The 12,230-nt window shown below is 33.3% G+C and overlaps 2 protein-coding genes across 2 annotated transcripts; both read left to right on the top strand.

Annotated features, from left to right (window-relative positions):
• The first annotated feature begins 1,100 nt into the window (after positions 1-1,100).
• On the top strand, positions 1,101-2,270 carry LOC130731612 (probable transcriptional regulator RABBIT EARS). The gene has a single exon (XM_057583890.1). The coding sequence runs from the start codon at positions 1,238-1,240 to the stop codon at positions 2,078-2,080; it is 843 nt and encodes a 280-aa protein (XP_057439873.1). The 5' UTR covers positions 1,101-1,237; the 3' UTR covers positions 2,081-2,270.
• A 7,796-nt stretch (positions 2,271-10,066) lies between these two features.
• LOC130727334 (NAC transcription factor 29-like) lies at positions 10,067-10,819 on the top strand. The gene is made up of 3 exons (XM_057578445.1): positions 10,067-10,259; positions 10,398-10,707; positions 10,816-10,819. Exons 1-3 carry the CDS (start codon positions 10,067-10,069, stop codon positions 10,817-10,819), a joined length of 507 nt encoding a protein of 168 aa, XP_057434428.1.
• Positions 10,820-12,230: the final 1,411 nt, after the last annotated feature.

Below are 12,230 nucleotides of genomic sequence, written 5' to 3'. Positions count from 1 at the left end.
AACATATCTAGCAAGACACGCACATAAATACAATCAACTGATGGTTAATGTAAGTACTAATTAGTAGTACATATTTAATTTTCTTAACCAATATATTTAGTATATAAGTATTAGGCATTGCAAAAAAAAAACACAAATGAGAAGTTAATTTTATTAAAATGTGAATGTTTTCGGCACAAATGAGAATGTGTCTTTATAAATGATACATGTATTAGGAAAAAAAAAACACACACACAAATCTAAAAAGATTAAGCAATTAAGTTATGAGTTGTTTGGTGATGACAATCCTTCATGTTTATGTTCAATTTGTACATTTGAAAAACTGAAATTACAGAGCTAGGAGTAGAAAAAGAATAAAGAGGGCCTGTAACAGATTAGTCACTGTAATGGTACAGAATTATAAATGACCTATATACTTCATATGTACATGACTGCATTAAAATAAAGTGTATTGCCAAAGTCAAAATATTACCCAACAGAGGTTGATGGAAGCTTCAGGGATCCAGTTTAGCAGGATTAGTTACTATCACCATTAACCGTTATTTCCTTCATCCGTGTGAATCACTTCTGATGCAAGACAGTTGCTTAAAGTGGACCCCACTAGCCAGTGTATCATACCAAGCAAAAAAAACCAACACTAGCTTCACTACAAAAGCCAAAGAGGCACACAACCTTTATTAGCTAGCCATTTTCTCTTCACTCATAGATTCCCAATTACTTTCAATTATATATGGAAAATATTCATAGTTATTCGCACAATGGCAGACATTCAATAGGCATTTAGAGTGAAAAATATAGAAAAGAGAAAAATATTAATAAATGTGATAATAAGAGAGATAAACAAAAAATTAATGTTTGTGAGATGTCTACATTATTTCAATGGAGAGTTGTTTCAATGTAGAAGTATCATTACTGATTTAATATACAATAATAATACTTAGATATATAAACAGTTTAAACATCTAACAAACACTTCATTTTTCCCTTTATCTCTTTCTTCTATATGTATGTATCAAATTCATTTTCTTCTCTTCATTTCTCGGGCACCGTGTCAGTATACAAGTGTCTATAAATCATTTTCAGATTACATATTTACAAGAACAAGGGCCCCCTAGGCCCCATTTATATTCAGCTCACTTGATTACTATTCATTGCTTCTTCCATCTTGGCCTATATATATTCCTCACTCTCAGTCTTACCCTCAGAGCTAACAGATTAACTTTCTTTGCATGTGATCATGGAGGGATCTCAGTACTTGATGTGGATGAAAAGAAAACAAATCCTGACATCATCACCACAACTTCAAGCACCATCAGTAGTTGGATCAGGAGGCTGCAACAACAACAGTAGTACTAATTACTCAAGCTGGGAAGAAAGGGCTTTTGCAGAAGATGCTGCTAGAGTACTTTGTACTGGGAGCATGTGGCCTCCAAGGTCTTACTCTTGTACCTTCTGCAAAAGAGAATTCAGGTCTGCTCAAGCTCTTGGGGGCCACATGAATATTCACAGAAGAGACAGGGCTAGGCTCAAACAAAATCTTATCAGCCCTCATCATGAATCCCTTTCCCTTCATCATCATCATCACAAAAATAATGATTTCAAGTCATCACTAGTTAATCATTTTCCTCCAGAGATAGAAAAACTTTGTTGTCTCAGTCCTTGTTCTGTTCCTGCAACAACAATTACAACATCAGCAAGACTCTCAGTACCTTCTTCAATTATCCTGGAACAGAAGATAGGGTGTCCTACTTCAGAACCAGAAGGGTTGGTCAATGCAAAAGAAGACAATTTTATTCATGTTGAAACAAATTTGTCTGTGGGACTCACTTCTACCATGTTTGGCCAAAAGTCACCATCTTTTCCATGTGGAGACAGAGGAATCATCAGCTGCAAAAGACTGAAGAGTACTAATAACATTTCTTCATCACTGCCTATTTTCCTCAAGCCATGTTCAAATGATAGAGGCCTCATGATGCAACCTGCAGAAATTGTGCTTGGACTTAATCATCATGGAATGGAAGACTTAGATCTTGAACTGAGGCTAGGGAAGCAACAGAAAGTTAAGCAGTTCATAGTATAGACTCAAGTTGTATTGATCATGAAGTTAATTTCGGTCCCCTTTCCTTTTTTTTCTTCTTTTTATATATTTGAGTTTCATTTTAGGATAGAAAAAGACAAGAGTTAACCTTTTATTTGCCTATGTAAACCTTTAAAATGATAAGGTTTACTTTTCTTCAAATGTTTGAATACTAATTCTATCTCTAGTTCCATTTGCATGTTACTATCTTCTTCTTCCTTTTTTTTATTCTTCAGTCTGCTGCCTCAAACTTCAACTCATGCAGTTAAATGATGATAAATTGACAAAGGAAGATGCTTTTCTGAAGTATCAAGAATATTTAATCTCCAAAATACTTGTTTGTCGTAAATCAAGCCCCTGAGCCAGGGTTTCTTTGATGGGTGAGGCAAAGAAAGATGAACAAGTTGAATAGCTCTCAAATAAGCTCTAGTTAGATTTTTCTTCTGAAAAATAAAATGCAAGTTGAAATTTTATATTTGTTATTGTTATTGTCATCTTTCTCTTTGTTGCTATTATCAGTAATAGTTTTACAGTTTATACGTGGGAATGTGATGCAACCAGTAAACTGAGAGTCTAGACAGGAATCAGAGAGAGGAAATGTTTAACTGTAAGGTATTGAAGTGGTGAAAGGAACTGTCTGTAACTGACAATTAAAAGTCACTTCAGCTACATATATTCCAGAGAACTAACAGTACGTACCCACCTACATCTACAGACATTTATCCTGCACGAAATAATCAATATAACCTTCTTAATTACCAAGATTATGCTCACTAACAAGTAAGAGAGAGATTTTACACAAATATATTGTACTTAACAAAGTCATTAAAACATTGACATTTTTAAATATTAGTCATGAACTTTATTAGCTTCATATACTTAATTTATTCCTCTTTTGCTACATGATCAAGCGAACCCGAGCGAATCAATTAATTAGAAGAGCGCTGATTGAGATGGAGAACAATGGTGTTTCTTGTCAACACAGTACTTCTCTGAACGAATATGTGATCCTTCGGTGTGAAAAATTTGCAATGCCACTTTGACACTCAAGTCAAAATATTGAAAATCAGGAAGTAAATGATCACGAGTGTGCAAGACTCCCCTTTTAAAAAGTTGTGTTTTGAAGATTATAAGATTGAGGTTTTAGAGGCGGGAAGTCATGATAGGTACGAAATATTACTAAGATTTTGCAAGACCCACATTTTAAGCATATATTATTTTAACCAATTACTTTGATAGCTTTCCTACATTTCTCAGGAATTTCAAATTACCTTTATTTATGGAGAAACATCCATACCATTGTTAAGCTACATCTTCAATTAAGGGTTTTTCCCCCAGATATAAAACTCTTATGTGAAACCTTATTTAAAAGAAATTTGATATGTATCCACCACACATTAATCAGTAATGGCTTCCTACACTACCTCATGATCCACATAAATTCCAAATTAAATGACCCTTTTATTTATTTTCCATATCTTTACTCCTAACACATCCAAAAACCTGTACCAAAAAAGAAACACATCCAAAAACCCAACTAACCACAAGTAATCAAAATGAATAGTATAATACAAGAGAATAAATGTAGATTGAGAGAGAGAGAGAGGAGATCACATCACATCATTAGCCTATAGTTTAATAAACGCGTCTGTTGTTTTGTTTTTAGTCTTGGAACGATACATTCATTCATGTTAGCTGTAGCTATTACACTTAAAAACCGGATGAAACGTAGGAAGGAGCCTAAAAATGGAAGCTCAAGAGAAGAGAGAGTGTTGTGTTTCTGGTTATGGTAACGCAAAAACAGTGTTAGCCACCTTCTTTTGACATGGACCGTTCCTCCATAATCCACGGCGACGTCACAGTCTCTGATCTTCCCACCATTCTTTCTTAGGAAACTTGATGAAATATCGCCTTTGACTTCATGTCCTCTGTTGCACCCTACCTACCTAGATCTGTGCACAGATATGCATTGCTATATATGACAGGGAATTCAGCTACCCTTTACTCTTTATATTTTTCCCGTTTATGGGATGAACTTATATTGCTTCAATGTCTTCTACCTGTTTGTTTTAACAATTAGCACTAGTTTTAATGTATAAAAATGAAGTTTTTATGCATAAAATGTGCTTTATATTGAATGGAATTTTTTTTTTTGAAACTATATTGAATGGAATTTGACTTTTAGATTAACTACATGTGATTTTACTTTCATTTAATTAGTTGTAGTAAAAAGTGAACAGATATATTTTTTACTGTGTTTGGATATCAGTTAGCAATAATTTAAATGAAATTAGCACGTATTTTGAGGTAAAATTGAAGCAAAATTGTTATAATGGATTGACATGAAAATATGGTTATGTGCTTATAAAAAAAATGAAAATATGGTTATGTTACACTTAAGTTATGTACAAACATACAATGAGTTATGAGGAGCTTAGACTATAAATATTTGATGTTTGTTGATATAAGTATAAAAGGACATTATTATTTACAAATGAATGAAACATGATGAATTGAACTATAAGAAAAGCGTTCATTAGTATCGGTTAAAAACTAATCATAACAAGCCAGAAGTGGATGTTGTAGTCGTTTCAACGCCGACGCCATGGTTGATGTTAAAAGACTCGAGGTTAACATAAAGCAATTCCCATAGAGCCAACATAAACAAATGTTATAACACAAGAGTTATGATTCATCTCACCTCACACTTATTTTCCACCTTTATTTTTTATATATTTATCTCTTCTCTATCAATCAAATCATTTATTATATGATAATGCACACCTATTTTCAAATCATCTCTTCTCTCTTTACTTTATCATAAAAGATTATTCTTATAACACATATTTCAATATAAATTGGTTTTTGGGAGTTCAAATTCATATCAACATTTTCAAGGATGTTTTGGTTGAGGCCGACAGGAAATGTGCATTATCAGATAAGGAAGCTAAGTGCCATAAGTGGGAACTCTTGTTCCTTTTGCATAGGTTGGTTCTATTTCGGGTCAGGTTTGGGCGCTCTTATTCAAGGTTTTCAATGTGCAGTAAGGGCTTGTTGGTGTGGTTATGGTATCTCTGTGGTTTTGTGATGCTTTTACTTCCTGGGTTGTGGTGGCTTTGGCGTTGCTCTAATTTCGTTGTCTGGTGTGCTGGTCCAACCGTTGGTCATTCGGGCGTGGCTCGCTCGCTCCTGGAATTTATGACGTGTCATTGTTATCGCGCTTGGAAGTAGGGTTCGGATATGTTGTTTTCATCTTTATCGATTTCTCGTGCTAATTTTTGCTCCCTCCAATGCTGAGGTGAGGCTCCATTTTTGTTGGGTTTGCGAGGTTTTCTACTCGTCACTTCTAGCTCCCCGACGGATGTCTCTTTTTGTTGGTCGTTTAATGCTTGATCAGGGGTTTTACCTTGCTATTATTGCAAGGACGTTTAAGTTGCTGCCTTGTATTACTTTATGGGGCGAGTTTGGTTTTAGGTTGTGCTATGTTAGCATTGGGGGGTCTTTACTCACATTGATATGTGTTGACTGTAAAATCGATTATTTTCCATCTAATAAAAACTTCTTTTGTTTTCAAAAAAAAAAATTGCACTTAAATGATACTCAAACACACTTCATAGATTAGTTGTGAGTTCATTCTCTTACACTCAACTTGTATATACAACAATGTGTTATGTGAAGCTTAAACTATATTTAGATGTTTATTGACGTTAGTGTGTTTTCACTAACGGAGATTAGCACGTACTTTAAGATAAAAAAGAATGAAATTCTTACAATGAATTAAAATAAAAAATTGCTCAAATCGTACTCATTTAATATTCATACTTATATCGTGTGAATCAACTTATTTTTTCTTAAAATTAATTTTAATGATAAAAAACTACTATGAGAATTTTCTCTCCAAGCATTGATTAAAATTTTCATAGAATTAGAAAGATTTTCAAAGTATATATACATATGGTTGCTATTTGCTAGCAAGGATGAAGCCTCTAATTAGCTTTGGGGTTTTTTTTTTTTTTTTTTTTTTTACCATGATTGGGAAGGGAGTTGGTTCATGGGATGAGTTTCAATAATGCATGAGATACTCTTAGCACTTTGCAAGGCCTGATTTCTGGCTCTATATATCTATGTTAAACTTGCAGATATACATAGAGGGAAAGTTGTCACATTAAACGTATTTATTAATTGGTAGAATAATTCAGATATGCTCCCTGCTGTAGCAAGTTGCCTTTTTAATTATTTTGGGTGTTCTTTTTGGCATTTGGGAAAATGCAATTTGTGGTATTTCAATCTTGTTCAAGTTCAATATAGTTCAGACTTCAGAGTACATAGTGAAATTCTGACATGTTGCAGCTACCTAGCACGTGTGTGTCTATGCATTGGAGTTATTGTGTATCTTTTGGGAGTGAAAACAACTAATCAGACATTTGGTCCTATAATTAATAATCTGTTTATTGATTGTGGAAGAATTTTGACAAATGACACTTCACTAGCTAGTTCACAAGTTTATTCCTAGAAACTCATCACAAATAAGCTCTTATACGTTATACCACGTTCCATATAGAGAAACATGACATGGGACCGATCTATACCCTACGTGCACGTGATGGCATTTGATGTTTTTAATTAATCTCATATATGTATGGCCTTGACATGTTTCGATTTTTGCATATCACTAGTTAATTCGCACCCAATTTCTACTCACGTTTAAAGTAAGAAAAAGAAAAGAGAGAAAGGTGATGAAGGAGAAAATTAGAAAAAAATAATTGAGATTGTGATGAAATATGAATTTAACTTAAATCTTTTCTTGAACATACACTTTTACATGTTTACCCAACGTATAATTGACTCATATTAGTAGTTGTTAAAAACTACTGTTAGTGTATGTGTTGAATATTGTATGTCAATCAAAAAGCCTACTTAAGGCACTAGTGTAAATGCATGAAAATTGTTTACTTATAGCTTCAAGTAGTAGAAGAAATAAGTCGAGGTTGCATGTTATTTAATAGCTTGGTTTATTAAAAATTTAATAAACTAAAGTTAATTAAGGATTTGAATTTAATTTGATCCAAAGGTAGGGATGGAAATGGCTGGGCGGCTTGTCGAGGCCTATGACCTAACCTACCAAAGACCGCTTATTTGTTAAAAAATGCTAGGTTTAGACTTTTTAAAAGACTTAATTAACTAAAAAGGCTAAATCTATGCTAACAAAAATGTCTACTAGGCCTGATAGGCCCGACCCATTTACCTAATTATTATTTTGGATAATTTAATAAATATATTAGGCTAATATATATTCATATATTAATAAATTCAATTGTAACCTTGCAATGCATACTAATAGAATTATATCAGCAGCTTGTTGAAGTTTAATTTTAGTTGTGTTTGTTTTAAATAGATGTATGTTAATGTGGTACCAAACATGTTGTGTTTGAAGCTTATTTTTAACTTTAGATTCAATGTGGTGGTAGCATCATGTTTGTGTTTGTTCATATAAATTGAAAATAGAAATGCAATGATATTTATAAAAGGCTTATAAGTCCGCTGACCTATTAGCTCGCCGCCTATTAGCCCCATGGCTCATTAATTAGTCTATTGGCCTATTAGTCTTTTTAAGAGGATATTTTTAGGCAAGTAGGCTTTCAAACAGGCTCGTATGTCAGGTCAGACCTCCTAGAAAGTCAGGTCGAGCCTTAAAAATTTGGCCTACAAAAAGCCACAGGTCAAGGCTTGGGTCGCGAGTTCCAAATGCAAGCAAGACCTGAGCCTCGCAAAGCCTAGCCTAGCCTAGCCCAGCTCATTTCCACCCTTTCCAAATGTTTCCTCCAAAATGGCAACCGAACATTTGTTTCTAAATATTTAATTTGATTGTATGTGTATATGTCACATGAATGATATTATATTATATTATAATATGTGAAACAACCCCCAAAATCTGAATATGTTGGGTAAAAGTCGCATGAATTATTTTATAATATATTTAACACGTTCTCTTACACAAGAGTCTGTTTGAGTTGTTTGAAGTGTGAATCTGATATCATATCAAACAATGAATTATCCCAAAAACTTAACCGGTTAGATAAAAACTAGATAAATAATTTTATATTATATTCTAACATTATATTCCATATATATTAAAATCTTACATCATTGATTAAGTTTAGTTTTAAAAAAAGATTAAGTTTGTTCAAAATTCACATGTTTGAGAGATTTTTCTTTTGAGAAGACTAGTGTACGGAAAATCTAATTAATTTCAAAATAATTTAATTTAATGGCTAAAAGCTCACTAACTCTTTTCCTAGCTAGCTAACTAACTAACTAACCTCCCTTTAACTAAATCCTAACTGACTAACGAACCCCCTTAACATTCCTTTTTGAACTCCACTTAACTTTCCTAAATCTTAGTTAATGATAATAAACATTTTTTATTCTCATTTCTTGTTGATCAAGAGAAAAATATCAATTTAAATTTGAATATACCTTCATTATTATCTTACAAAACTAATAATGGTGTGAGCATATATTGGATGAGATAAGATATCTGAAGGGATAAATTTTATCATTTGAATATTTTATCATTATTTTGTGATATTTGGATATATCTTAGTATGCAACGCTATAAATACAACTAATGGGATTGCAATTTTTATACATGGAGAAAAAAGTTTGTTCGTCCTGTACACTGCATGCCCAAAGTTTCTGATTTCCAATTTCTTGAGAAAGAAGTTCGATAATCACTTTCATCCTTTCTGTAAGTGAATTACTCCCCTTCTTACTTTCAATGAAAATTCTCTATACTTCAGCTCAAGATAATTGAATGTTTCTTGGCTCAGAAATTAAGTGATCGACTTCATAAATAGAAACTTAAATCAATCGTAACATTTTTATTTTTTATTTTTGTTATAAAGATTCATTTTTTTTAATGCTATCATGATGTTAGATGCTTTTGCTCAATTATTATTTTTAAAGAAAGTAAGTGTAAATGCTAATTAAAGATGAGCCCCACATCTATTCATACCTTGTTAAATTCATAAAATCTGAAAAGAAACTTTATAAAAAAAATTTGCTCTCACTTTGAAAGTGCGTAAGTCACACACTTTCAAAGTGCATAAGTAACACCCTTTGAAAGTGCGCAAGTATCACACTTTCAAAGTGCGAACGGAACGCACATATTTCTTTTTTTTGTTTTGTTTAATTTTTGGAAGGAATTTTGGACTGTCACTTCTTAGTTAAGGTAAAAGGATCATTCTGAACTCAAATATGCAGTCAGAATCTCCAAATTCATACACCTTCAAGTAGTCGCTTCACAATCAGGAGCGGTGCAGTTTGAAAAATTTGGCAATTTTTGGTATCGCACTTTTAAAGTGTGAGGCACGCACCTCTAAAGTGCGTTTAGTTGCAGAAAAAAATAAAAAAGGATAGAAACAACTCCCTAAATTAAAGTTGGAAATTTTCAAAAACGACAGAAGATTGAGGTTGTGGTGGTGGCGGGTGGCAGTGGTGGTAGTGGTGGTGAGGGGAGAAAGAGGAGAGAGGTAAGGAGAGATGAGAGAGAATGTGAGGATGAGAGTAAATATTATTTAATATTTTTTTTATTAAGGGCATTTGAGTATTTTTGCACTTAAAAAAAGTCCAAATAAATGTGAGAGGTGTTAATAACAATTCTCATTAAATAATCAGCCATAATATATATATTGGTTGATTATTTTTTTACCAAATTTAAATCAATTAATGTTCGCTACTTTTAACTGTTGAACATATATAGTGAAATTTAATTGGAGTTGAGTTGAGTTGTGAGTTAACATATATATTTAATTTGTGATAGATTACATATATATCCTTGTTTTTTTGTTTTGATTTTTCACACAAACACCATGCTCCGTGGAATAAATAATCAAGCACTACTACTGATTTTGTGGACATTATTCCTTAAATTTTTTTTTTTGCATACATATGCATGTTTCTTGATGTTCTTGTCCTATGAACAGGAACATGGATCCTCATGCTATTCTAGATTTCGATGGTGAGGTGCACGGTATACCACCTGGTTACAAATTCCAGCCTGATGACATGGAATTGATTGATTATTATTTAAAGCCCAAAATCAATGGCAATGCCTTGCCATTAATTCCTGGTCTAATTCATGAAGTTGATGTCTACACAATTTCTCCTCAGCATCTCAATGGTAATGTTTTTACCTATTTTATGTTTTAAATTAACATGATGGTTTTAAATTGTCAAAGCTTTGATATCATTTAAAGTTAATAGTTGTGTGTTTGACTAAACAACTTATTTACATGTTTCATTGTTATGTGTTACACAGAAAAATATAAGCGTGAAGGAGAACATTGCATGTATTTTTTCACTCAAAGAAATCGTAAGTATTCAAAGGAAAATCGTCCAAATCGTGTTGTTGGAGAGTTTAGTTTCTGGAGGGTTACCGGAGTAGATCGTCTAATACGGTGGAATGCTACTGTCATTGGAACTAGGAAGTCTTTGGTATTTTTTGAAGGCAAGCATAAAGAACATGTGAAGACCAACTGGCACATGCAAGAGTTTACTCTAAATAATAAAGACAAAAGTAACCATCAAAATGTAAGTCTTGTTGCTGCGAGTTCAGATGCACATGCAAGGTATGTAGTATTTATTAGACTCCAAAACTAATGACTTGTTTTCAATTTGGATTATTACAATTGAATCTTTATCTCTAACATGTGCATGGTTATGTTTGTCTTATGTAGTTAGATGATTGGGTTCTTTGCAAAATTTATCAAATCAAGCACCAAAAAGAAAATTCACAAGTCGAAGAAGTGAATAAGAATGAAGCAACAACACCAACAAAAGAAGTCAATGCTCCACGGGATCATCCAAATCAAAATTATGATGCTCAACATGAGCATATCGAGTTATGTTCTTGTACAATCATAGAGGATAGTTCGTTTCCAATAATAACATTGCCCCAAATCTCAAGTCTTCCTCCTCTTCCTCCGTCACTTTCAATGCCACTACTAGATGAAAACTTAACATTTCCTCCTTTTTATGGTGACTTCTACAGTGAACTACCTTATAACCCCATGGCTTCGCTTCCAATACCATTGTTCGACCAAAACTCAACTTCAACAGTGAACTACCTCATAAACCCCTGGCTTCGCTGTCAATGCCATCATCATAACCCATCCCTGCTAAATGAACTACTTCCTTCAGCTTCAATGCCATCATTGGACCAAAACACAACCCTCTCTCATCCCCTTTTGCTTTCCGCACCACCATTCAACCAAAACTCAACACCTTTTCATTTACCGTTACCTTTACCTCCAACATTGGTACAAGGAGATTCATGCTTTCTTGAAAATATATCCGACCCTAAGTCATCCCCACCAATTGAACCACTTCCTGGAGTCATCTTTACCTAATTTAGGTAAAAAAAAAAAAAAAGACACACAAAAAATCATATTTTATATTCACCATTGTGGCGAGCGATCCTCCTAAAGCTCAATGTAATTTTCACTATTATTTTTTTTGTAGTGAGTGATGACCTGAAGTATTATGGTGTTTTTCTTGAGTCTTTTATTTATCTTATTTTCCTTTTGTTAGTCTCATGTTGAGTCTTTAGTTTTTCTAGAGTAATTTTTGCATATTTTATTTTTCTTAAGTGTTAAATAGGTTTTTTCCTTCTTTTATTTTTGTTTTGTTTTATTTATTAGGACTTTCTTCATTTTCTGGTTTAGAGTAATTATCATGGTTAGTTTCAAACCTTAATTATGGAGTACTAATGATAGCGATGAATGAATTTGTGTTTACATTTGTATTGATGCATATGATATGTTATGGCTATTGATGAGGTTTCTAGTGGTTTCAAGAGCTTTAAAGCAGGGTTTTCATTAGATTTGAAGTAACTTGATGATTGAAGTTAGAAAGTAAAGATAGAAGATTAGAGGTTATGAAAGTTTGGAAGTGAAAAATGCATTTAATGCTCACCGCAACAACGGTAAAATAGACACCGCAACAGCGGCCAAGCATTGATAATCACCGCAACAGAGCCCAAGCTTTGACCATCATTGTAGCGACACTCAAGGTGTCATTGCAGCGACGCTCATGCACTGACCATCAGCGCTGCTGCATGTGCTTAGATTCTCACCGCAGCAACGCTGGACTA

This window comes from Lotus japonicus, chromosome 1, assembly GCF_012489685.1.
Source record: "Lotus japonicus ecotype B-129 chromosome 1, LjGifu_v1.2".
NCBI classification, from domain to species: domain Eukaryota; kingdom Viridiplantae; phylum Streptophyta; class Magnoliopsida; order Fabales; family Fabaceae; genus Lotus; species Lotus japonicus.
Note: the sequence above shows the minus strand (reverse complement) of the source record. Positions and strands in the feature narration are given on the sequence as shown.